Source organism: Cryptotermes secundus, unplaced genomic scaffold (assembly GCF_002891405.2).
Source record: "Cryptotermes secundus unplaced genomic scaffold, Csec_1.0 scaffold434, whole genome shotgun sequence".
Taxonomy (NCBI): Eukaryota; Metazoa; Arthropoda; class Insecta; order Blattodea; family Kalotermitidae; genus Cryptotermes; species Cryptotermes secundus.
In genome coordinates, this window is record NW_019738963.1 from 36,488 (window position 1) to 63,834 (window position 27,347).

Consider the following 27,347-nt stretch of genomic DNA (forward strand, 5'->3'; position numbering starts at 1 on the left):
TCCAATTCATCTCCCTCTCAGGTCCAAATATATCTAATTACTTTATTCTGTAACAGTCTCATCAATGCTTTTTTCTCAGGGTGAGACAAAGTTTCACACTTGTGAAACACAGATAAGATTAAAGTCGTACATATTTTTATCTGCATAGTTTTACGAATTCTTTGTACAAAGTGCATAAAGCGAATGCATCATGGAACAGCTGTGTCTGTCCATCCTTTCACATGTTTCATCTCTAAAGCTACCCTATGGAATTTGATAAACTCAAAATTCAGGACTGACAATGGAAGTTATTTGTTTAAGAAACTAGATTTGTATCCATCCTCGGGTGAAATGGCAGGGAGGCACTTACTCAGTTGGATGTGTTAAAAAGAACTAATCTCAATCACTATGTCAAAGACTGACATTAGCTCTCTCTAATGGAATAAACTGAGCAGGTGGCTTCCCACCTTTTAACCTAAAGACGTACGATGATCCAGTTTCTGACACATTGTGTTCTTCTGGAATACTATGATGGACAATGTCTGGGATCCCAGCAATCAGAAGGATGCTGAAAGTTGGTGAATAAATTTAATTTTTATTCCCATTGTTCTCATACAAACCTTGCTTAACATAAAGAACATGCTGTACTTCACTGATTTTCTTAAAAGCAGCTTATCGTGTTGAAAATCCGAGCACAATATAAAATACAAATCTCTTCAAGCCATACAACTTTTACTTTAAACATATTTTGATACAATACATATTTAATGGAATATATAAAGACTAATTATCACTGACTCTATACAATGTGATCACATCTATGCCAGGGGTCTCAAACAAGTGGTCAAACATTTCATTTCATGTGGCCTTTACATTGACAGTATTCTACTTATAGAATTTTACGATGTTCTTTAGTCATGAGCCGAAAAGGCCAAAGAAGGTTTACCACCTGTCATCTAGGTTATCCGTAGCTGTTATACTGTTATCAGGTAACACAAAGAACAAAGTCTTTCAACCCCTGCACTTGCAGGCAGTTAACAACTACCAAGGAGTTGGGACATTTCTTGGGGATTTCCTCCTGTAGGACAGTAAGCTAAAGTGGTCCTTATGTGGTCATACAAAGGACAGAGCACCTCAAACCTCATGCTCTGCTGGTAACTGTCATCAAGACTATGGACATTTACCGGGGTTTATATCCTGAAAGACAACAAGCTGAAGTGATCTTTAACATGTTCCTTGTTCACTGATAGTATTATCACCAAAAAATGATTATATACAAGCAAGAAACAATATTTAAAAAGCTGTGGTAAGGTGTTATTTCACCCCAGGAACTTCAGGTTTGCTGCTGGCCATAAATTTAAGTAAAAATAACTGACTTCTTGCAAATTTCAAGTAAAAACGGTTCATATTGTAACGTGTTTTCGTTACCGAAGACGCTGTAGAGATCGTTAACTGGTTTATTGAACAATCTACAAATAACGGCTACAATTAATTATCNGTTGTAGACTATGTTTTTAAAGTCTAGGTGGTATTCTGGTGATGTAACCTCTGCAAGCAGCTGTGTCAGATCTTTTCTCTTCTCCAACTAAATTTGGCTGCAGAAGGGACTTAGCAATCTCTGTGCATGGTATGTTTCTATTTTGTGATATCAGTGTCAAAAACAAAGAAGAAATGTGAAGATGAGGTTGTGTATTTCACGAAAAATGACAAAATATTAACTTTTTCGTGTAGTGTGTGATAAAACTATCTCATTTGCAATAAAGGGGTGTTGGTGCCAAAAGTACACAACTTGCACCATCATTAAAAAATTTTACACGAAGATAATTCTGGTGTTTTAGAAGTGTCAGTAACAGAAAAAAATAATACGGAATCTTAAATCTGATTTTGCAATGACAGCAGAATATATTTTTTGTTGCTATTAAATCAAATGAAGCAGTAGTCATTGAAGTTTCACTATTTTACAAATTACTGCAAAGAAATAAAATCCATTTATTGAAGGTCAACATGTGAAGTAATGCATAATGAAGGCAGCATAAATAATTTATCCTGAAATAAGTGGCTTTTTCTGCAGACCCAGTGGGTGATCATGTGACTAACTTCGCAGAAGATATACAGTGTCAGCCTAAAGGAAAGTGTAAAGACTTTGTGACATAGACAATTGCTAATGATGAGAGTACAGATGTTACATATATTGCACAGCTTCCTGCTTTTATTCGAGATGTCAACGATGACCTTCAATTAGCGTAACTTTTAGAGCTGGTCCCTGTGAAAGGAAAAACAGCTGCTCACAGATTTTTTCTCAATCGGTAACCCTTTTAAACAAATTTAAGCTCCTTTACAGAAAAATTGTTTGGTTTGTTAGTGACAGGGCTCTGGCTATGATAGGGAAAAATAACAGCACTGCAGCAAAATAAAAAAAAGAAAAAGAAATGAAGGAACTCAATGGAATGACTTCTTTTCTCAGTCTCCACTGTATTCTCCATCAACAAGCATCGTGTGCAACGAGTTTCAAAACAAATCACATAATGGAGACTGTTATCAAATGTGCGAAATTTATTTGTGCATGTGCTTCTAACCATCATGAATTTGTAGCACTACTGCAAGAAGTACAGAACAAATAGGGCAAAATAATTTATCATACTAATGTGGGGTGCCGTTCACAGTAGCTGAGCTGTCTGAGGCACGTTCTGTCTCCATTCACTCGGAAGCCAGTATCGTGGATTCTAGTCCCACATAAGGCATGGATGTTTGGTGTGTGTGTTTATTCTGTTTGTGTTCTCCTGCGTTTAGGTAGAGGCCTTATGATGAGCTGATCACCCATCCAAGAAGTCCTACCATCTGTAAAAATGATCATGAAACTGAGAAATCAGCCCGATGCCCCAAAGTGGGTGCAAAAGGAGGAAAAAAAAAATGTGTGGTGGTTAAGTTGGATATTTGTTTTGGAAATATTTCTGATTTGTTGAATCAGATCAAATTATTCATGCGGATGATGGGCAGAAATGTTGATGAATTAAATGATGGATGGATAACTGATTTAGTGTTTCTTGTGGATGTGACTGGTCATTTAAATAATCTATTTAAATGGTAGCAGGATGAGCTGGAAAGAGTTTATTTAAATGCACATTGCTGTTGGTGGTGGTAACATCAACAATAAATGCAGTAGTCTTATTAGTGTGTTAATTCTAAACAAGGCACTTAACATTCTACTGCTGAGAATGACATGCAGCCCACCATAATTTTTTAAATACTGAACTGGCTCATGTTTGATTTGTTTGAGACACCTGATATACAGTGTAATTAGCTTTGTAACAGTGGGGTTCTATCTGCAATAATCAAATGTCAAGATCAGAGTAGCAGCAACACTGTAAGAACACAAAGAAAATACATGTACTTCAAATCACTTTCACAGGGACAGGAAAATGTACGATTTTGAAGTCCTCAGTTCTGGCACAACTAAGTTTTGATTTCTTTCTGTCATCCCCAAATATTTGAGCTGTGCCACATTCCTTAACAATTTATTATCAGTTATATATGTTACATATTCTGCATATAAACACATAAACACGAAACCAATCATACACATTCACACATGCAGGGAACATATTTGGTGATTATACCACGATATTACCTTTTCACAATGCATGTAAATTTATGGGTTATCACCTTGCCTACTCAGTCAGCTGCAGTGATACTGTTATGGTGAGAAGATCATTAATCCCCTTTCAGAATCTCTTTGACTTAATACTATCTCAGTGAAACACAGGATCCAAAATTTTCTTCACACTCAGGGTGTATCAAACACCACCTTCTACATCACCTAATTGAAATTCATGTAGATGATGTGAACTCCTGTGCCGCATTTTGTGTTCACATATGCATTCAAATAAACCCAAGTTTCATCTGACAGACTGTCAACTTGGGATCAAGTATGCCATCTTAAGATACCAGTTACACCAACCATTATCATGTGGCTGAAAATGGTGTACATACCTGTGATTCTGTAAAGCCGTAGTTTCAGTAATTTTACTGTTTTCCTCATGGTCTCTTTTGACATTCCCATTCCTTTTGCAAGGCTCTTAAAAGGCTGTGCTGAGGAAAATCTGTCCTTGTCTTGCATACTTTTAGAAATATGTTGTGTATCATGTATTTTATTCAGATGTGCAGTTCTATCATCTTTCCGGTAGATGGTATATGATAAAACGGTCAGCTAACAGACTGAACTGCATCTAACTACCTGGCAGGGAATGCGTTAAGAAATTCTGGATATAACTCTGCATGAAGAAAGAATAAAGGAAAATCAATAACAACAGTTGTGTCTTTAGTCTCAGGGAAAAGACCTCTTCAACTGAAGTCAAAATAACAACAAGTTCACTTACATTGCTCTGTTCAGAGATGTCAGTCACGTTTCTTTGTTACACATAATAATGAGAATATTACAGATAAACAAACTACAAACTCCGTGGCTTTAGTCCGCAAGCGAACTATACCAACTGATATTATAAAGAGGACAATAATATACTGTCACATGTATGTGTGTGACTATAGGTAGGATTTGGAATGGTGAATGGATGTCTTGACCACTTGTACACATGATTTGGAACTACAAGCAATTACAATGCTATCACTGACCTACACACTTTACAAATCACCACAGCACATGCTAAGCCTCAGTCTTTTATAGTCTTCCTTAATCATTACGTGGTAACAGCTCTCAGCAATCGAGATTCTACAGCTTCTGTGATCACAGTGTTGTCCAGTGGCTAATACTATTCACCTGAACTCATTACTCCAACTGTCCTGGTTATAATATTGTAAAGTGTTTGGAGTAGGTACTTCCATGGTAGCGCAATAACAGTAAGCTGTTGCATGGAGAGTGCCGAAGCAACGAACGCGTCTCCCTGGAGCTGAATTACAGAGAGTTCATTGCATAACAGCAGACTGTTGAAATAGTAGAAACAGAACTGCAAGGAATCGTATCTGGTATCCGGTCCACATAACGCCTATATAAGCAGAGCTTACGACACGTACGAAAGAGACAGTTGGAATCCAGCCACGACCAAGGACAGTTGAGATGTCGCATTGATGTAGAAGCAGTAGTTGTGATACTGCAAGTGGTAATAATTGTAAGGTGTGTAAGAGTGAGTGTCCATAAAGATTAGCTAAATCCGAGACCCACGTGAAGTTATTTGTCACATAACATACCCAACACATCACAACTGGTGTCAGAAGTGGGATCAGTTCCGATTCTGAGACGAATTTGTAAGAGTTATTAGACTAACACCACCTCGAGTGTTATAACATCACACGAGCTAGAATGGACATAAAACAGATGATGGAATGTCTGTTAGCTGGCCAAGAACAAATGATGGCAAAGGCAGATGCCAGACATGAGGAAATGCTGGGCATGCAAGAAGAGATTAGAACCAACCAGACCAAGGTGGACACCGGTCCCAAAGAGTTGCTGGTCGGTTGGAAAGCCTTTAGAGAAGAGATGGCAGCCATGCGAGAAAAGAGGGATGCCGATACGAAAGCCTGGGAAGAAAGAGTTGCCGCCGTATGAAAAGAAAGGATAACCTTCAGGCCAGAAGAGATGGGCGCCAATATGAAAGCCTGGCTAGAAGAGACTGCCACCACGCGAGACAAAATAATGGCCACCAGGCGAGAAATGATGGACGCCAGCCATAAGGAGATAGTGGCTGAAAGCACCCCTGAAATGGACATAAAGACGACGGCCTGCCAAGAGATGGAAAATTGGCACAGCAAAAGCAGGAAACCGACAAGATGTCCCATCGCACAACAGTGGCATGACGCATGAGAGACATCTTCAGGCCGAACACGAGCTGCCGTGCGAAAGTGGCATGAAAACACAAACCGACTGGAAGGTATCCCATTGCGCAACAGTAGCATGACACAGGAGAGATGCCTTCCAGAAGGAAACTACTCAGGAAACTTTCGGATCCCAGAGAAAGGAACTGACCATTGACAATTGTCTACATCATCTCCGCAAGCAACCTTATGATGAGTCTCAACCATTGCGGGGTGACCGTAGCAGCAAAGAGAAACCAGCAGTGGGCACTGTTGCGCCACAGCCTCATACCAGCAAGTGGCGGGAAGATCAGGAGGAACGATGATGTCAGCAAGTGCAGACCACACCTCAAGTGCTGTTACATCGACATAAAGAACTTATCAAGGAAGACATGATCAAGGATTGCACACTGTGGAGGAGCTGACCACCCCCAAAATGGAAAAAGGAAAGAAACAGCATAAAGGAGGAACCGCTAACGTAGAAAAACCGGCCTCCCCATCAAAGATGAATGAGGAGAGAATGAAAGTGACGAATGAATGTGAGACGACAGAATCAACAACCACTGGACCATGGAAGTGCTCCGGGCGAGCACTCTGGAAGAAGGGGGGCAGGTGGAAGAATTGAACATCAGAACAAAAGTAGGGCGGAGGTACCGGAAGGAAGGTGAACACCCGGAAGAAAGAGGAAGAACCGTTAGACTGTTCAGGGATGAACAACCTTTAGAAGGGAGCAATGTAACGTGTTTGGAGTAGATACTTCCGTGGTAGCGCAATAACAGTGAGCCGTTCCATGGAGAGTGCCAAAGCAACAAATGCATCTCCCTGAAGATGAACTACAGAGAGTTCATTGTGTAACAGCGGACTGTCAAAATAGTAGAAATGGAACTGTGAGGAATGGTGTCTGGTATCCGGTCCGCATAATGCCTATATAAGAAGAGCTTACAACAAGTACGAAAGAAACAGTTGGAATCCAGCCACGACCAAGGACAGTTGAGATGTTGCATTGAAGTAGCAGTAGTTGTGATACCACAAGTGGCAATAATTGTAAGGTGCGTAAGAGTGAGTGTCCAATAAAGATTTGCTAAATCCGAGACCCACGTGAAGTTATTTGTCACGTGACAATATATATAATATCTTGGCAGAGACCACATAGAAAAACCATTCTTCTATTGTCACATTGATGTCTGCTGCAGTGAGAACATGTTTACCGAGTCACTGCCTAGAAAAGGCTGTAGCGCAAACCACAGAAAACACTGTTCTTCTATTGCATGTATGATGTAGGCATTACCTTGCAATGGCTGCTGTTTACAGAATCACCATTTAGCAACGGATCTATACTTAATAATATACCACAGATGACTGAATAATATCAATACCAAATATATAAACTTTGTGATAAGGCAACGTGTAATTCATTCACCTACAAATAAAAGACCATATGATATACAGGGTGATTCACTAAGTTTTATCTCCACTTAGGGAGGGCATTCCTGAGGTAATTTGGAACAAAAAATTTTAATATACTAATGGTATCCAATTCATAATTAAAGAGATACAGTAATTTGAAAACTGGTGAAAAATCTTTCTTTTTTTTTTTTTTTCGAATTTCAGTCAAAACAAATTAGAAATACAATACAAACACTTTTTAAATCGTTAATGTTTTAGGAAAGAAGCATTCTAAAACCAATTTTTTTTTCAATTTCTTAATTTTTAATTGTGCAACATTTTTCATTGATTTTATGTTACAAAATTACATTATTTTCAGCATCCCATTCTGTAAACATACCAATGGTTGCATATCACACCCTTCTATCAATCTGTTTCCTTTAAACTGCAGTGCTCTAAAAGATGACTGGATTTACATAAGATTTTCAAAAATGTCTCCCTGCATGTCAACACAATGCATCGCACGCATATGAACTGCGCTCGTAGCATTTTGCAGTTCCACACGTTTGTTCCTTATTGTCATCGCCACGTCCAGAATACGTTCAAGCAACGCTCCACGTGTTTGTACCTTTACCTGGTACACAATGTCCTTCATCAAGCCCCAAATGCAATAATCTAACGGAGTTAGATCTGGTGACCTGGGAGGCCAGGCGTTACGGCCTCCGAGACCAATCCACCGCTGTGGGAAATGCCGATCCAAGTGAGCTGCTACTGCATGGGAGAAGTGAGGAGGCGCTCCATCATGCTGAAAGCACATCCGGCGTCTTGTTGTCAGAGGAACATCTTCAGGTAACTGTGGTAATTCTTCTTCTAAGAAGTGGATGTAAATCTCACCAGTTAAGCGGCCAGGAAAAATGAACAGCCTGATTAGCTGATCATACAGAACATCACACCAGACACTGACACTGAATCGGTGTTGAAAATTTGATTCTATCATGGCATGGGGACTACTGTCTGCCCAAACATGTAAGTTGTGACTGTTGTTGACCCCATCCTGTGTAAACTGTGCCTCATCGCAAAACATTATCAAGCAGTACAACTGCCAATTTCCATTTAACCAGTTGCAAAGCTGCAGATGAAAAGACGGTCTCCTGGTTGTAGGTGTTGTACTTGCTGTAAATGATAAGGATGCAGCCCGTTCTCATGAAGAGTCCTCCACGCCATGGACTGAGAAACACCGAACCGCTGAGCTAGACGTCTTGTACTGGCACGTGGACTGTGCTCTACAGCATCGAGAATGTTTTCTTCTTCGCACAATTCATGTTGAGGATTTTGTTCATATTGTATATGAACGCTGGGGAGAGAACCAGTTTGTCTTAATGTGTTAAATGTACTGGTAATGGATTTAGGATTTGGAATCCTGTTATTAAGATAATGCTGGTGATATTCGGCAGCAGCGGCTTTCGTATTTCCATCACATACACCCAAAACAAACACTATATTGGCGTATTCCTCAGTGGAAAATGTGTATGGCATCTTAACTTCACAAAGTCACCAACACAATGTCCTGTTCACTACTGGATTGCTCTGCCTAGGATCGCACAACATTCCAGCAGGTCTGCCTTATCTGCTGACACAGCTGACTGGAACGCAAGGTCACCCAGGAGGGGAGCAGAGCGCTGTATTCGCAATGATGCGTTTTGAAAACCTATTGTTACTCGGTAACTACTGAAAATCGACCACAAGTTTATAAAGAAATTTTGCAGGAAATAACCCCAGGAATATGTACCATAAGCCGCATGAATCACCCTGTATATCACATGCTGTGTAACATAAGGTGAAAGAGGGATCAACAATAAAACAGCACATAGCCATATAAAATAGCAGTGAAACTGGAAGGAAAGAATTCTCAGTGTTATAAGCAAGGAAATACTTGTGAACAAACATCCCACAGCTTGAATTCATAACAGATGTTTGTGATGCAGAACAGACTTACTTCATGTAATGTGCTTTCTCCAGCATCCACAGGTCCAATAATGTGGGAAATATTGATGATTGTTGGAAGATGAGGCTTCTCCAGCCCAGATGAAATTTCCTTTTCTTGGGATTTTTTATTTGAATCACTCTAAACAATATGAAAAGAAACATTTCTCACATCAATTTCTTCAAGTTTTACAGTCACAAAACAACTTGACAGGTATGTCTAGTGATTATCATTTTTGTCAATTAGCTGTCCATAGATCAGTAGATAACATGATAAATTCGTTAAAATAAGAATACACTGTCATGGGAAAGAGCAGCTATTTATGCATGGTATATTATGCTTGAAATAAACATGTATAATATATCACTCCCAATTACTCAGTAAAGACAAACATCAATTCAAACAGTTACTGATACTATGAAAGGTCTTAAGTTAAACTAAAATTTGTACCATGATACTCATGAAAGGACTGTCATGATGAACATGCATGAGACAAAAGAAAATAACTGACAATTACAGCAATTAGCTCAGTAACCTGAGCAATGAATTTATCAGGAATAACATACATACACATTTTTTTTTACTAGATGCAATAAAAGGCATCACAACTAGAACTGTCAAACTGTTATATAAAAAAAGTGATAAGCACATATCCCAACATAAGAATCTGATATGAAACTAGAATACAAAGAATGGCGATTTTCTCTATTATCAAAAAGTTTAATTTGAAACAGAGATAATCATCATTATTTATAGGGTATGCACGAGTCTCAAATTTTTTAGATTAAATTGTGAAAAATTTCTCTATCTCGATATGAACATTAATTTTTAATTCTTGAACTTTGAGCATTTGCAGGTAACTTCTTTTGTTCTGTACATTTGGGTCATGACAAACGGAGTTGGTATCATATTTGTCCAAACAGTTACAGAACTATGGGTTGTCACCATGAATTCAAATTTTTGTACATATATGTATATAGATACTTTTAATCTGCTGTAAACTTTTGGCATCTTCATGACATAGTTTGTGCAATGGTCACTAGTTAGTGTGGGAACTGCCCACATCATTGCTTAGCAACGGCGAATAAACAGCTGTTGCTAAGCAATGATACTTGCGTTGTCACATTTGCTTGAATGTGGGCAGTTCCCACATTAGCATTATCCTAGTAACAAGCAAGAAAGCAAGCGAGACAGAAATATTCTTCAAGATCAGAAGCCATGACCTGCCATGAGGTTGCCTGAAGAACCATCAAAGTTATGAAACAAAAGCACCAATTCACTGATTTATATCATCACCAGAATCTGCTTTAACAGATCGATGATCAACATAAAAAGCCAAATAATTTCAAGAAAAGAGATACTGGCGTGAAATGGAATACTGTGTCAGAAAGTATCAGGCATTGCAGTTACAGTTTGGACATTAGGACTAGGTTCATTAATTACGCAGACACACACCTGTGAGGTAGCAAGAAGAGACACTGTTTCTTGAGGCAAACATCTGAGGGTGGAAAACAAAAACCAGAATGTATGACAATTCTATAAAAAAATTGTTGTTTGTACAGATTCAAAGACAGAAAGGAAAGTCAGTTTCATGCAACATCACTACTCTACAAAAAACTGAAATTTTAACACACACCTGTGAGGTAGCAAGAAAAGACACTGTTTCTTGAGGCAAACATTTGAAGGCGGAAACCATAAAAAACAGATTGTATGCCAATTCTACACAAAAAAAAAATGTTGTTTGTATAGATTCAAAGACAGAATGAAGAGTCAGCTTCATGCAATATCATTACTCTACAAGAGGTTGAAATTTTAAGTCCAGCTCAGGGTGTGTGTATAAACAAGATGGGGAAACAGATTTTCTTTACAGTGACAATATTCAATTGCAACATCTTACAACTAAAATCTGAGACACTGCCAATGAAATTCCAGCGTATCTTTGATATGCTATCCAACTACATCATCAATGATGTAGGTGCAAAATCTGTTGTCATAAAAACATCAGGCAATGTAAACATGCAAGTTGGCAGACAGCACAAAACCATCGCATGTTACAATGAACTGAAAAACTATGTCTAGAGCACAGCTACCTGTGGGGCTAATAATCATATGTCAAACAAAGGATGGATGACTAACTGAGCTGACAGGCGACTGGTTACAAGCTGTCTCAGACAGGGGATCAGGAGTATTACTGAGGAGGGACGAAGAATTTGAGGTTTACACAGTGATGTTTATGAAACAGAGTTGTGTCTTCTGGGGCATAAAGCTGCATGATATGTTGAAAGCCTAACATCTTGTGAAACCCAAAGGTTCATTACCATGTTCGCAAGAGCCCACCACTGGTCCCTATCCTGAGTCATATGAATCCAGTCCATACCACCTCTAAGCATTCCTCTTCCCTCCCTGGAATCCTACATGCCTTGCACATCTCTTCCTTATTGACTTGATCATTCTAATTATATTTGGTGAGCAGTACAAGTAGTTATGAAGCAGCTCATTAGTACACAATTTTCTGCAGTCTCCTATTATTTCATCCCTTTTCAATCGAAAACCTTACTCATTGCATTCCTCTTGCACCTTTCACTAATCACCACATATAATCCTTGTAATAACAATCACAGAGATAACAGAAGAACAAACCTGAGGTTTTGGACTGCTGTGGTTTCTATGTCTGTTACTAGGGTATGATTCATTCTTATGCTCTGCAACATGGGCCATGTAGTTGTCTTTACGCACTGATCGGAAAGAACATAAATCACAGTTAAACATCAACCCAGTCTCCAGACCTGTAAAGGAAATATAAAGAATTAGCCATATGTAAAATCAATAAGAAAGAAAAGCATATACATGGGTTGGACAAAAAAATGGAAACACTAAATATACTGTATACATTTCTTTATTAATATGGTGTTGGGCCACCTTGTGTCTTCAATAGCCACAAATCCTTCTTGGAATTGACTCATACAAGTTTTGAACAGTCTCTGGTGGAATTTAATATGATTCTTCTTAAAGACCATCTTCAAGTTGCTTTAGAGATGTTGGGGGTGGGAATCTTTTCCTCATTCTAGTCTACAAAACTAAACAGAATGGTCAATGATGTTCACATTTGGTGATTGTGCTGGCCAGGGAAGGGCACTTCACCTTCATGCTCTTCAAACCATGTCTGAAAAGTTCCAGCTGTGTGAATGGGGGCATTGTTGTCTTACAAACCCACATTGTTGCTTGGAAATAACGTCTGGATCATGGGATGCCCCTGATCACCCAACCTGTTCATGTACTCCCTTACAGTAATTCGACCATGAAGGGTAATAATGGGACCAACAAAATACTGCTGCCCAAATCATCACAGAAACCTGCCCCCCCCCACAACTTTTTCACTGTTAGATCTAGACATTCTGGATTGTAGGCTTCCTGGGGTGTTCTCCAAATGTAAATGTAAACTCTTCCTGATGTAGGGAACAGCATGAAGGATGACTCATCAAGCCATATCATGTTTCCAGTTGTCTGGCATCCAGCTTGTATGGTTATGACACCACAGTTTACACATGTGAGCATTACTTTCAGCAATCAGGTGTTAGGTGGGTCACCAAAGCATGGCGTGCCCTCAGGTTGCGGATGCAGGAGATGCCCACCAGTTATGGAGGGTAGCTGCAAATATATTGAATAAGCAGTCGCAGAGAGTCGAAAAGGGTTGGTTCTTCAGTTTGGGGGTACAGCATGGGGCTAACAACTCCTCATGGTAAAAAAATCTTGTTACAAAAATGTTCAAAAAGCCTTAGACCTTGATGGATTCTGTGGATAAACGACCTAAGCGAAAGAAAATGCATGGGAGATTTGGTACTTGGAATGTTAGAAGTATGTATAGGACAGATTCGTTCAGGGTAGTGGCAAAAGAAATAAAAAAAATATAAGTTAGATTTAGTGGGAGTACAGGAGGTCAGATGGGACAGAGGTGGCACCGAACCAGCAGGCGAATATACTTTTTTCTATGGAAAGGGGAATGGGAATCGTGAACTAGGTACAGGTTTTTCATACATAAGAGAATCATATCAGCAGTTTACAGGGTAGAGGTTGTTAGTGATGTCATACATAGTACTAAGAGGTCACTGGTATGATATCATCGTTCTGAATGTTCATGCCCCAAAAGAAGATAAAATTGATGACATAAAAGACAGGTTCTATGAAGAACTAGAACAAGTACTTGAGGAATTTCTGAAATGTCATATGAAAATTCTGTTGGGAGATTTCAATGCCAAAGTAGGTAGGGAAGTCATTTTCAAACCAACAATTGGGAATGAGAGTTTACAAGAAATTAGTAATGATAATGGAGTTAGAGTGGTAAACTTTACTTACTTACTCATGGAGCTGAGCCCTTCTGCAGCTAGTCAAGATTTTCCCAGCATTTTATGGAACCCGATGGTGCACCGTGTTCATAAGGGCCCTCCACTGGTCCCTATCCTGAGCCAGATCTATCCAATCAATACCATCCCATCCTATCTCTCTAAGATCCATTCTAATATTGTCCACCCACCTACACCTTGGTCTTCCCTGTGGTTTCTTTCCTTCTGGCTTCCCTACCAATATCCTATATGCATTCCTCGTCTCCCTCATTCATGCTACATGATCTTCCCACCTCATCCTCCTTGACTTGATCATTCTAATTATACTTGGAGAAGAGTACAAGTTATGAAGCTCCTCATTATGCAGTTTTCTCCACCCTCCTGTTACTTCATCTCTCTTCAGTTAGTAAACTTTGCCATATCCAAAAATCTTACTGTCAAAAGTACGATGTTCCCATATCATAACATGCATAAATTTACTTAAGACATCTCCTGATGGGAAGACGCACAACTGAATTGACCATATTTTGATAGACTGGAGATGGCATTCAAGTATACTTGATGTTTGATAACTCAGGGCAGCAGATTGTGATACTGAGGACTATTTGGTTAGGGAAAGACTGGCAGGGAATAAACAAACAAGGCACACAGTTCACATGAAGAGGTTCAAGCTCAAGAAAATAAATGAGGTAGAGGGTAGGGAGCAGTATCATATTGAAATCTCAAATAGATTCACAGCTTTGGAAAACTTAGATACTGAAGTGGATGTTAATAAAGTTTGGGAAATTATTAGAGAGAGTAACAATATTTCTGCCAAAGAGAGTATAGGTAATTATGAACTGAAGAAGCATAAGCTGTGGTTCAATGAAGGATGCTCAAAATTATTAGACCAAAGGAAACAAGCCAAATTGCAGTGGCTACATGAACCAAGCAAAATAAATGGGGATAATCTGAACAATATAAGATGTGAAACCAACAGGCATTTCAGGAATAAAAAGAAGGAATATCTGAAAGACAAAATTGATGAGCTTGCAATGAACAGTAAAAACAAAAACTTTAAGAGACTAGTACAGGGGAATAAATGACTTCAAGGGAGGTTACCAACCTAGAAGTAACTTAGTGAAAGATGAGAATAGTGATCTGCTTGCAAATTCCCACATTTTGAATTGGTGGAAGAACTACTTCTCTCAGTTATTGAATGTACATAGGATCAGTGATGTTAGGCAGATAGAAATGCATATAGCTGAGACGTTAGTACCTGATCCTAAACTTTTTCAAGTTAAAATTGCTATTGCAAAATGAAAAGGTATAAATTGGTGGGCAGTGATCAAATCCCAGCAGAATTTATTCAAGCAGAAGGTGACATATGGTGTTCTAAGATCCATAAGCTAATTAGTTCTATTTGGAATAAGGAAAAATTGCCATATCAGTGGAAGGAGTTTATTATTTTACCAGATCAAGGAGGCGGAGGTGGTGATAATGACAATGATGATAAGCATTCAAGGTTGGGAATGGTGATTGAAATTTTAGTTTGGCACATATGACTTGGCATAATTTTGCAAGCTCTAAATCTAATCACAATAGAAACAACATATGAAACTCACTCACCAGGGTGCTTTGTATTGAGGTGAGCTTTATATGTGCTGGACTGAATGCAGGCATAGGAACAGTGTGGACACTTGTAGGGTTTATCTCCTGAGTGGCGCATCTTGTGTCGTCGAAGAGAATTATGATCTGCTGTTGCGTACTCACATTCATCACAGTGGAAAGGTTTCTCACCTGTGCAAAGAAAATACTGAACTGAAAAAACCATTCAACAGAAATACAAATCATCAAGGGAATGTAGTTAAACATGTTTAAGGATTTTAATTTTTTCCTACTGACATTTTCCTTGAGGTCGAAGTGTCAATGGCATTAAATATTTATTTCAGCAGTTTTATAATTAAAGGGATTTACAGATTCAACACCCTATCCCTCCCCCCCACATGCCTGGAAGTATATGAGGAATGTTTTTTAAAACAAAATGTAGTTAGAAAACCACGATTTGGTGATGAAGGTCATAATATTCATGTTAAACGCATAACTAATTAGTTATGCGTTTAACATGAATATTATGAATGAATGAACATGAATTGATAATTTATGAATACATGTACATAATAAAGTGCACTTTTTGAATTATTTTTCAAGACACTTTCCAAAATCATATCTTGGATCTGCTATTGGCAGGCACAGACAGTCCACTGAAAGCAGCTTAACATATACAGTAGATTCTCAATTACTGGTGTACTAATTATCCAGTTTGCTGTTTATCTGTATGGCTTTTTCAGCTTGTATGCAAACCTATGGAGCATCTATTAGTCTGCTACGTCCATCAGTTTGGAATCATAAGACAATCACAGAACCACTAAAAAGATTTTCATAAAATTTGATATTGGAGAAGCTTATTAGAAACTGTCTAAGTTATTTCACTATTCATTTAGACTGAAAAATTTCTGTATGTATCTCAAGTGTAACAAACTATTTATCAGAATAAAAATGTGTCAGACAATTTGTAAGGAAAAATGTTGTTTGATATATATATTTTTCTTAAGTCCTACATCCGTCATCCTATCATTTAACACTATATGGAGCATCTATTAGTCTGCTACGTCCATCAGTCTGGAATCATAACATAATCACAGAACCACTAAAAAGATTTTCATAAAATTTGATATTGGAGAAGCTTATTAGAAACTGTCTAAGTTATTTCACTATTCATTTAGACTGAAAAATTTCTGTATGTATCTCAAGTGTAACAAACTATTTATCAGAATAAAAATGTGTCAGACAATTTGTAAGGAAAAATGTTGTTTGATATATATATTTTTCTTAAGTCCTACATCCGTCATCCTATTATTTAACACTATATAACTTAGACCAGTGATGAGTGACCTGTGACCTGTCTTAGATCACAATATGTCCCCTGATCTAAATTCAGGAACAAGAAACTAAAAATATTAAAGTTACTGAATAATCATCCTACAAAAACATAAAAATATTATTAAACTAATTTTACTTTCATGTTATTTTATAATACAATTTATAACTTTAAAATACCATATTCAAGAATAAGATGCACGTTTTATGTGATTATTCCCGTCAAAGTAATACAGCATTAAAATTTAATTAAAGCAAAAGTCATGGCTGTTATAAAAGTAAACCAACAGACTATCTGGCTCCATGGCCAGTTAAGTGTTTCTTGTTCCTCTGCCATGGCGGTATTTAATTCAGTATAAGTGTACCAACATTTCTATTTCATGTTTTCTAAATAAAATTTAAACCTCTGCTATGGCTGCAGCCAAGAAGAGACAAGAGGCTGAAGAAAACTGCGTGTTTCAAGGTAAGTGGATTGAGGAGCACTTCTCTGTTTCTGCTAAAGATGTTGCTGTTTGTCTCATTTGCAATGGAGAAATCTCTGGTTTCAAAGAACACAATATTAAGAGGCACTATGATAAAACATTTTAAGATCACATAGCTTACAAGTTCAGATAAAGAAAGACAAAACAAACCAGCTTTAAAAGTGTCTTACTCAACAACAAAATTTGTTCATAGGCACAGCATTACAGTCACACTCTAGCATGTGATAGTTATGTAGTATATGAAATTTTGGCCAAAAAAAAAAAAATAAGCCTTCCTGTGATGGGTATATAATAAAAGAATTTCAAACATTGTTGCAGATATTGCATTTCCTGATAAAAAAAGATGTAAGTAATTTCTAAAATTAATTTTTCACATTCACCACTGGATGAGGAATAGGAGATATTTTAAACACTGAAGAAAGTTAACCCGTTGCCGTGGTTCGACGTGTATGTTTCGTCAGGGATTNAGCAAAGTCCACCACTTTTTAATGGTTTTCTTTGGCAATGGACAAATACAGATGTGGGTCACATAGCGTGACTTGCTATTTTTGTTTGAGGAATAGACAGTTAATTCAATAAAAAAACTCCGTGGTCTGTAGTCCGCAAGCGAACTATACCGACCAAGACACCTCTGCTTGTCAGCGAAGTTACTGCCAACTTTAGCAGATAGAGGGTGTTGCGTGGTCAGCACAACAGATCCCCAGGGCCGTTAATCTCGGTTTTCTAGACTGGAGTGAATTCAATATAAATGAGAAATTAGCTGGCCTAAATGCCCAGGGATGGATAAAGGCCACGTCGTGTCTCTTGACAATTGACACTGGAGCATCAGTAATGACTGCCAGATCACTGCATCCATATGTTTGGCAGATGGCATCAGGGAAGCCCATCCCCATCCTGAATTAAGTGTTAGTAGAGCTGACACTGGGGTGGCACCCACTGATGACTTGAGTGCTCATAGCCAAAATTGCAGATAAGTTTATCCTGGTGCTGGATGTACCTATAGTAGTGTATGTCAAATGGAGATGAAGTAAAATGTTACAGTGAGGTTGTAAGAAATATTGACAAACATTATAAAATTTCAGTTTTCTCTGGTGATATTTTCTTCAGCACCATAATTTTATATTTGGTTCAAATTTTATCATAGATCTTCAAACATGGACAGCCTGATAACCACTTTATCTCTGAGCAGTCTATGCAACAAAGAAAATTATTGATCCCTGTATCAGAAAATCTCCCGATAAGAGATTGTGCTATCCATGAATAGTGAACACTCCTGCCAATATAATTTTTCTGTTTGTGTAATCCTCAAAATTATATCAGTTCTCCAGGTCATCGTTAACCCTTCAACGTGGCCATTTAAATATCGCTGTTGTGGGGCCTCCTGCGTTAATATTTTTTAATTGCCCATTTAAATTTTGCTCTAAATTATATTATGTATNCACCATATTTTGCGCACACCACACATCTTTTTTGAGGCTTTGCTTTTTTCCTTTGGCTGGAATACGCTCCAGGAAATGTCGTTCTGTGAATCTTTTAGGTGGAGGCTCAACTGACGGACGGCCGTATACAGGATGAGGAAAACCAGAACCGTGATTTTCCACGAGGCCTTGTGCTAGTGAAAGTCTGAACTTTAGCATGCCCATGTTTTTGTTATTCGGGAGACATGGATATATGACCATTGCTTTATGTATTGCTACATTGAGTAGCCTCTTGAATAACATCTGATACCACTTAGTACTCCTCTTTCGTTCAAGCAAGTATGGTTGTAGTATTTGATCCGTCAGATCGACTCCTAGCATGTTTCTGCTGTAATCACAAACAACCAAGGGCTTTGTTTCTTGTTTGTTTGCTTTATTCACAAACACATGCGTATCATCTTTGTGGTATGTTGATATCATAGTCACTCGGCCATCGTAAATGTGAGGTCAGCGTTCTATTTAGACTGACTGGCAGAGGTGCAGGAAATTGAAACATGAACAGAGAGCGCATTCTTTTCACAACAGCCCAGTGTAATCGTCATCATGCTGGTGTGGTTCGTTCAATATTTATGGGCCTTTGAAATTAAGCTTACAGCTTGGCATACAGTGTACGGCAAACCGCTGGTAGGACCATTTAAATACCAGCGTACTGTGTATGGCAAACCATGCTGAAGGGTTAAAATCTTTTGAAACTATGGGTAGAACAGTTCTGCCACATCAGAAGGCACCCTGTGTCTTAAATGGACATAATTTAGTGCTGAGATTATTGATTCTGCACAAGTGGAACTGAATACTGAACATGGGAAACATATACATATACAGGGGTCCTACTGCATACAGAGTGCCGTAATGCTGATTTTTTTGGTTTGAATATGGACACAGAGACAAATGGCTTCACTAAAAGTGAAAGGATTAAATTCATAACAAGATAATTCTCATATTGAACAACATAAATTTTCATTCTCTTCTTATTCAACATCTGATATCTGCTTACTTACCGGTATGCAACCGCATGTGCATCTTCAATGTGCTACGTGAGGAGGCAGAATAGCCACAGAAGTTACAAAGATGTGGCCGCAATTTACCATGGACATTATCCTTGTGAACTCGCAACATTCGAGGATTTGTAAAAGTACGACCACAGACATCACACTCTCCAGTTGGACCAGCTTTCTGCTTCTGTTTTGCCATATGAATTGCCTGCACCAAAACACAATTATAAACTCCTTATAAATTTATTTCATGCCTCTCACTAACAGCATTTGTATATTTCTTGATTCCTTAACTATGCTTTACTAACTGTATGAGTTACATAATGTCAAACAGAAGAACCATCATGTACAATGAATTAGAAATGATTAGGAGGAAACTATTTTTAGCTTATTTTAAGGTACTGCCTTGGCATGTTTCAGCACAGCCAGCCTTGCACCAGAATTCTAATTTGGTATCTCCAGAACATGAAACAGGAGAACTAACCACTACAATGCCAGAATTCCAATCTGGTATCTCGAGAACATGAAACAGGAGAACTAACCACTACAATGCCAGAATTCTAATTTGGTATCTCCAGAACATGAAACAGGAGAACTAACCACTACAATGAGACATTCTGTGTTAGAAATTTTCTCCCTTAGAGTTCATCACATTTATCTCAATGTAAAAGATAATAACTTCCATATTCATGACAACTTAGCAGTCCAAAATTTAAATTTACATCCGGCAAAAAAAAAAAAGGGTAAAGCTTTCCCTATAATTGGCTGTGAAGGCCCATAGGGTTACGAGATGGCAAGGCTCCCACATTTTCTCTAGACAGTCAGCTCGCAGATCGTGGTAAGGTTAGTGTCCATTTGTCTATAATCTGTTTAAATTGCAACACTTTTTATTTTACACTTCAATACACTCTCTACCACTACACGTTTCGGCCTCAAATGGTTTCTGCAGGTGTTTTTTCTACACAAACTACACGCTGTAGTCTTTAATTAAAAAGAAGACTACAGCGTGTAGTTTTTTAAAATGAATTGGAACAGTGAAATAGTGTAGCAGTTTCGACACAATTTTGACACAATCTTAATTGAATATCTGTAGAAAAAACAGCTGAAGATGGCCGTTTGAGGCTGAAACATGTAATGTTAGAGAGTGTATTGAAGTGTAAAATAAAAAGTGATACAATTTAGAGGGATTATAGACAAATGGACGCTAATGTGAACAATTGCAACAGGATGCTGAAATACAGAAGGTGGTAAGGCTGTCAGCTTTATGTGCTGGATGCCCTTTACCAGTCCAGGAAGATTCCTGGTACTCATTTTCTGTTAGAGGCTGAGTCAACCCCAGGACCATAGTGCAGTTGGAAGGATTAGGTAAACTGAAAGAAAATTCACCTCATTGGGACATGAACCCACAACCTTCTGGATTGTAGCATAGTACCTCAATCAACTATGCTACCACGTGCCACAATTAGCTTCTCGAGTGTACTAAAATTACCAAACAAAAAAAAATAGTAGTATGGTTTGCCTCAAAAGCAGAATCCAAGTGAGACGTATTACCATTGAGCCCACATGTTCAGCAAGATCCTTTAGAACTGTTCAAGTTGACTGTGCAAGAGAATCCAACGTTATAGGAAATGTATGTAACATGATCAATAAATGTGTCCTTCACATGTATGTTTACCTTATGATTACGCAACTGCTTTCGGTTCTTAAATCCCTTCCCGCAAGTATCACAGAGGAATGGACGCTCATCTCCATGGATTCGGCGATGCAGATTTATCAGTTTGCTGTAACTATAAATGAAGAATAAGATGAAATTAAGGAGTCATAAACTGTAACATTTCTTTCTTACGAACTCCCGTATAGTTTTCTGTTTAGTTTCTTGGGGTGGGGTGAGACTGAGTCCACGGCCTCCTTTACCAGCCCTGGATGTCAGAAGATGATGAGTGTGAAGCAATCAGTGGAATGAGAATTGGCAGGGGAAACCAAAGTACTTGGAGGAAACCTTTCCCAGTGTCACTTTGTACACCACAAATCCCACATGATCTGACCTGGGCTCAACACCAGGCCACTGCGGTGGAAGGCCGGTGACTAACTGCCAGAGCTATGGTATGGCCCAACTTCTGTATAACGAAGAACATTATACAATAAATAAAAGTATGGTTTCCAGAAAAAATAAATTTACACACATTTTTATCCAAAAAATAAATTTTCAAAAATGAAGTTCTGCTCATAAAATGAAATGGCTTCTTACATATTTTTTAACCTTCTTGCTGGAAGTAAAAAAAACATTAGTTGACTAATATTCATCTGGCAGTCAGACATATTAATCTAATGTTTCATTCCTGCACATATAAATAATTAACTGTTTATCTTCAGTGGATAAGTGTTGTCACCACCCAAATGGAAAGTTTTTATTCTTGCCTTCTATCCTATGCACACTCTTCCACAACATGTATTGGCCTCACACAGCCATCGTCAGGCGTACTCATCCTAAAATTGTTGCACTGTCACTTCAATTTAGTCATTTGTGGAACTTGTTCTTACTTTCAATACAAATCCTCTAAAATATATAAAATACTGGTACTTGTTGACTGCAGGGCACGAAGTAGCATAGTGGGTTGAGGCACTATGCTACAAGCTGGAGGGTCGTGGGTTTGAGTCCCGATGAGGTGGATATTTTCAACTGACCTAATCCTTCCAGCCACACTATGGCCCTGGGGTCAACTCAGCCTCTAACAGAAATGAGTACCAGGAATCTTCATGATGGGTAAAGGGCAGCGGGCGCGTAAAACTGACAACCTTACCGCCATCTGTGAGCAGACTATCTAGAGAAAATGTATTGTCTCTGAGAAAAATTTTTCTTCCATTCCATTCTGTTCCTCTATCACAATCTCTATGAATCTTACAGCAATAGTGTAAGACTTTGCAGCTACTGAACCAAGGAAAACTAAATACATTCAGTAAATGTTTGATTAGGCACTGAGACTGAGCTTTGTGGTCAAGTGGGAACCACCCCTGCTTTGTATTCAGGTCATATGAGACCAGCTATCATGACTAAATAGTTTCTTCAGTCCTTCATGCAAATGAAAGGGTAGTACTCGTACTTCAAATAATAAATGCCCACTTCCTTCTACATCCTGTCCAACTGAATATTCACCAACCATCATATCACTGACACCACATATACTACAGTATTGATAGCATCATTAAAAACCATAAGCAAAAAATTAATAAATAAACACTGAGACTCAAGCAGTAAACATATTCAAACTGTAGTCAGTCACCAGGAAACAAATTGTGGAAACAGTACATGGGTTGAAAACATTACACATGACCAACAAGATGTATTATATTACAATAGAAGTATTGTATTATAATGGCATAAATGTTCAATTTTAATACCTGGGCTTAAATTGTAGCCTGTTCGCTAAATACTATTGGAAGTTATCACCTGAACATTAAGTTTACCTCTATTACATGGACCTAACACAGACCAACTAACAGAAAAGAGACAATGCACAATGAACATCACAATTTGTACCCAACAGCAAATATTATTTTGGCGATCAAGAAAGAAGTTAAGATGGACAGGTCATATGGAGCACTTAGGAGGGATGAGAGAAGGATACAAAATATTACTCGGAAAACATGAAGACAGGGGAACAGCTGAGGGATATAGACAGATGGAAGGAAAATAGTAAAATAAATTTAAGAAAATACAGGCATGAGGATGTGATCTGAAATCAATGTATCTCAGCACAGGAATCATTGGTGGGCTATTGTGAACAACAGTAATAAACATTCAGGTTCCATAAAAGTCATGACTAGCTTAGTGATTATTAGTTCTCATGAAGAACTCTGCTCTATACAGTAGATTAATTATATCCTTATATATACAGTACCTGTTTGTTTTATAACTGCACTGGTCGCATGCAAAGAGTTCCATGTCAATCACATGGTAACGCCAAAGGTGAGTGCTGAGTGACTTCCAGTGGACTGTTTCCTGTGAGCATTCAGGGCACAGAAACTTCTCATCATGGTGGCAACGACGATGGTACTCAATGTTGTCATGAGAACGCAAACGGACTGCACAACCATCTATATCACATCTATTTAAAAAACATGCACAAAGCAGTTTACATCACATATTTCAGTAAGCACCGGCCCATACAAGAAATAATATCTGTAACATAATAACACATTTATCATTATGACAGAAAATTAAACTGAATATGAGCCAGTACAGATCAGCTAGTACAATGGGCTACAGGCTGGATGGTCAGGGTTATATTCCCGAAAGGAGCAAGAGATCTTTCTCCGCTCCACAGCATCCAGACTGGCTTTGGGATCCACTCAGCCTCCTATCCAATGGGTAATGGGCACTCTTCCCCTGGGAGGAAAGTGGCCAGGGCGTAAAGCTGATCACTCAACTCCATCTAGTACTGAGGTCAATAAAAGTGGAGCTACACCTCCACTCTCCAACATGTCTTTATTGTGTGGTGCTTAATTAAGCATAGGGCTAACTTTACCTTTGACTTTAATAAGAGCACTCAAAAACCTAAATAAACAGACATCTTTTACTAACAGGGTAACAGAATTTCTACCCATAGAAATGTTTGACGTATGCAAACAAATGAAAACTTGAATGCATCAACCCTTGCACTATTATTAATGAACACTTCCACTCGCATTATAAGGAGAATTATTCTGCCTGATATACAGACCAAAGTAATGTATACTTGTTATTTTGAGAAATATTATACAGAGAACAACAAAATATAGATAAAAGAATATAATACTGGTATACCTATACATGTAAGGATGTAGACTCTGATTCCCAAATTCCAACAGTCTGGTGAATATAAGTCGATGTATTCATACTCTCTTTAACAGTGGAAGTGATAAACATTATTATTACATTTATATTGTAGCATGCAGACCAGCTGCAGGCCAATGGCAGCAAGATAAGCAAATATGTAAGAGCTGTTGCTGAGTGACAGCTTATACATGCCCCCACGGAAATGACTGAACTACAATAATGAGGTGCAGTGTTTTCTGTCTGATCCATGCCAAGATGTTACAAGCAAGAAAAGCTGGGAGCTGCAGTTAGTAAGTTAGTGAAGAAAAGAGTAGAAATTTGGTGTGAGATGGCTGCCAGCCTGGGAGTTAGTCAGTTGTAGAATATTTGTCAGCTGGCAAGGACATAAGCAGGGAATGCTGTTAGGATCCAATACCAGGAAATGACTAGTGAAGACATACAAGACTTTATGTGAGCTGAAGTTACAGTGATCTTTACAGTGTGTAAACCAGTGAGATTATTAATAGTTACCTGTAATTACAAGTTGTGTGTATAAGTGTTCAATAAATCCAATTATCAATCCAAACCCTGTGATAGCCATGCTCTATCACACGACATATGGTGTCAGAAGTGGCTGGAATGGAGATTGGAGTAAAAAGCTATATTGCAACACTATGGAGATTGTACAAACGATGTCATGCCTGCTGGTTGAATTGGAAACCAACCAAGCCAAGACAGATGCCAATCTAAAGGTAATGAAAAATGATAGCCAGCTACAAGGAGTTGATGGCAGTAATGAACGCTGGCCACAATGAGTTTATGGCGATAATAGAAAACAACCAAGAAAAGATGATGGCCAAGTTCATGGACCATCACAAAAGGATAATGGCAAGGATGGACTCCCAGCTAGAGAAAATGGACACTATAAATTTGGAGACCAGTCGAGAAAATTGGGAGGCTGTAGCAGAGCAGCAGGATGTCCTTTAAGGATGGGACTGCAGTTAAAACTATCAGAGCACTGGTGGACCAATATGGGGTCTGGCACCTAGCCCTAAGAGGCTGCCATCAGCCCAAGAAACAGAGCAAGAGTGACGGTGGGTCTTGGCAGAAGTTGGCCACTGCTAGAAGACTTAAGACCCACTGTGCAGGAATGGTATGGTATTAGGGGCTCAGTCATAAACAACCGGTGGTCGAGAGAAGATAGAACAGCTCAGAATGCAACAATGGTATAAGACACTGAGGCCTGAAACAGCAGCTATGCCTGGGAAGGAAGGAGACATTTTACAAGGGCCTTGGACAAACCAATGGGCTGGAGATCACAAAGAGAATAGGTGGATCATCCATCATGATTAAAAAAAAAAAGAGTATCAAGATATTGTGGAGGAGCTGGTCACCATCCAAACAGAAGAAGAGATGACTGGCAGCTTATGAGCCAAGATGTAGGAGCATTGACCAAGCTCAAAACTCGGATAATGTTAATACACCTGGACCAACTGGCACCTTATGAGGGAGCCGCTCAAGATGAGCAGCCTTGAGGAGAGAGCAATGGGAGCAGTTGGAGAGCAATCACTGTGAGAACCGAGCCATGAGGAGGAAGACAAGACCGATTTGTGACAAATAGCCTGAAGGAGGAAGCAATGTCACATGTAGACACGTTGCTGGGCAATGACCATGAGATAAGCAAATATATAAGAGCTGTTGCCGAGTAAGGGATTCACAAACTAACATGTTCCTATGGAAATGACTGTACTACAGCAATGAGGAGTGCAGTCAATGCCAAGATGTTATAAGCTGGTGAAGTTTGAAGTTGCAGTTAGTCCATGAAGAGAAGTGTAGAAGGTTGGTGTAAGATGGACGCAAACCTGGAAGTGAGGTCTGTTGCAGCAATGTGGTGGTGGTGGTGGTAGTGGTGGTGCCGATGGCAGGGGTGATGGTTGGTACAACTGCAGAATACACAGAGATACTGGGTTTTCAGACTTTGTCCATCGTCTGGATTCTAAATACCTAAGAAAAAAAACACGTTTCAGAAACTGAATCTGTTTCCGTCCTCAGGTGAGGGAAGATACCTACTCTCTGTTGGGTCCCTTAGAAAGAGCTAGCCTCAATCACTGGACAATTGAGGTACCCAACAGAGTAGGTGTCTTCCCTCACCTGAGGACGGAAACAGATCCAGTTTCCAAAACAACATGTCTTTTCTTAGTTATTTAGAATCTGGACGATGGATAAAGTCCAAAAACCAAGTATCTCTGTGTGTTATACACCATCGTCAGAACCCTATAGTATCTAACTGCAGAATAGTTTGTCCACATGTGTGCGCATATGCATGTGTTTGTGTGTGTGTGTGTGTGTGTGTGTGTGTGCATATGTGCATGTGTGAAGGAGAGGGCAAGCATGTGTGTATGTGTATTTTATAACCAGCAATCTGAAGTAGCAAATTTCTTCAGCAAGGCCACAAACTCCAATTTTTCTGTGCCAAAGATCTGTTTGCCATGCAATAGCTTCAGTAAATATTTACAGAGGCCCAGGTTCAATTCCAGGGCAGTCAATGTGATGTTTAATGGAAAAATTAGTAGTGGTTACATTTTTCTCAAATACTTCACTTTTTTTCCTACCACTTGTCATTTCACTAATGGTCCAGTAATCTTTCTCATCACCTCTGGCTAATACAAAAGACTGATTTGAGGCAGAAGTACTATGGGATTCAGCCTCACCTCTCTTCTGTGATAATCCTTATTAATGATTTGTTGTCTGCTTAACCTTCAAACTGCAGTATGATGTCAAAGTTTATAAAGCAAAGCTTATTAATATTGAGACGGATACTGTAGTGTGATCTACAATATGTAAATGTAAATGTGCATCAAGGGAGCTGTGTGCTTTCACATTTAATTTCATTATAACAGAATGTAATGCCAGATGTTTACACAGACAGGTTGGCAGGAAATGATGTTATGTAAAATTAAAACTTCTGTTACTTCTACATTAATTATGATACTTCAGCATTTAATATTAAATCTCATTCCACCAGTTTTTAAAACAAAATTCACAGAAAAAGTTAAAACTTCCCTGCACACATAAAAATCAAGGCCTTGAACAAAGCATGAGTCAACAAATGAAAAAAAGCCATAACAGTTCTGGTTTCGTTTAACGTGGAGCTCTTCCATGGTGTGGTGTCTTTATGTAAGGGACA

At 38.6% G+C, this 27,347-nt stretch overlaps 1 protein-coding gene across 4 annotated transcripts in view; it reads right to left on the minus strand.

Annotated features, from left to right (window-relative positions):
- The window catches only part of LOC111871449, a 64,761-nt gene that overhangs the window by 16,285 nt on the left and 21,129 nt on the right, over window positions 1-27,347 (minus strand). For all 4 annotated transcript variants that reach the window (XM_033754260.1, XM_023864584.2, XM_023864582.2 and 1 more), the window contains exons 7-12: window positions 23,265-23,471; window positions 21,041-21,152; window positions 19,372-19,573; window positions 15,103-15,273; window positions 11,795-11,940; window positions 9,167-9,295 (exon numbers count right to left, since the gene is read on the minus strand). In XM_033754260.1, coding sequence (XP_033610151.1) covers window positions 9,167-9,295; window positions 11,795-11,940; window positions 15,103-15,273; window positions 19,372-19,573; window positions 21,041-21,152; window positions 23,265-23,471 — 967 coding nt within the window. The remainder of the gene's footprint in view (window positions 1-9,166; window positions 9,296-11,794; window positions 11,941-15,102; window positions 15,274-19,371; window positions 19,574-21,040; window positions 21,153-23,264; window positions 23,472-27,347) is intronic.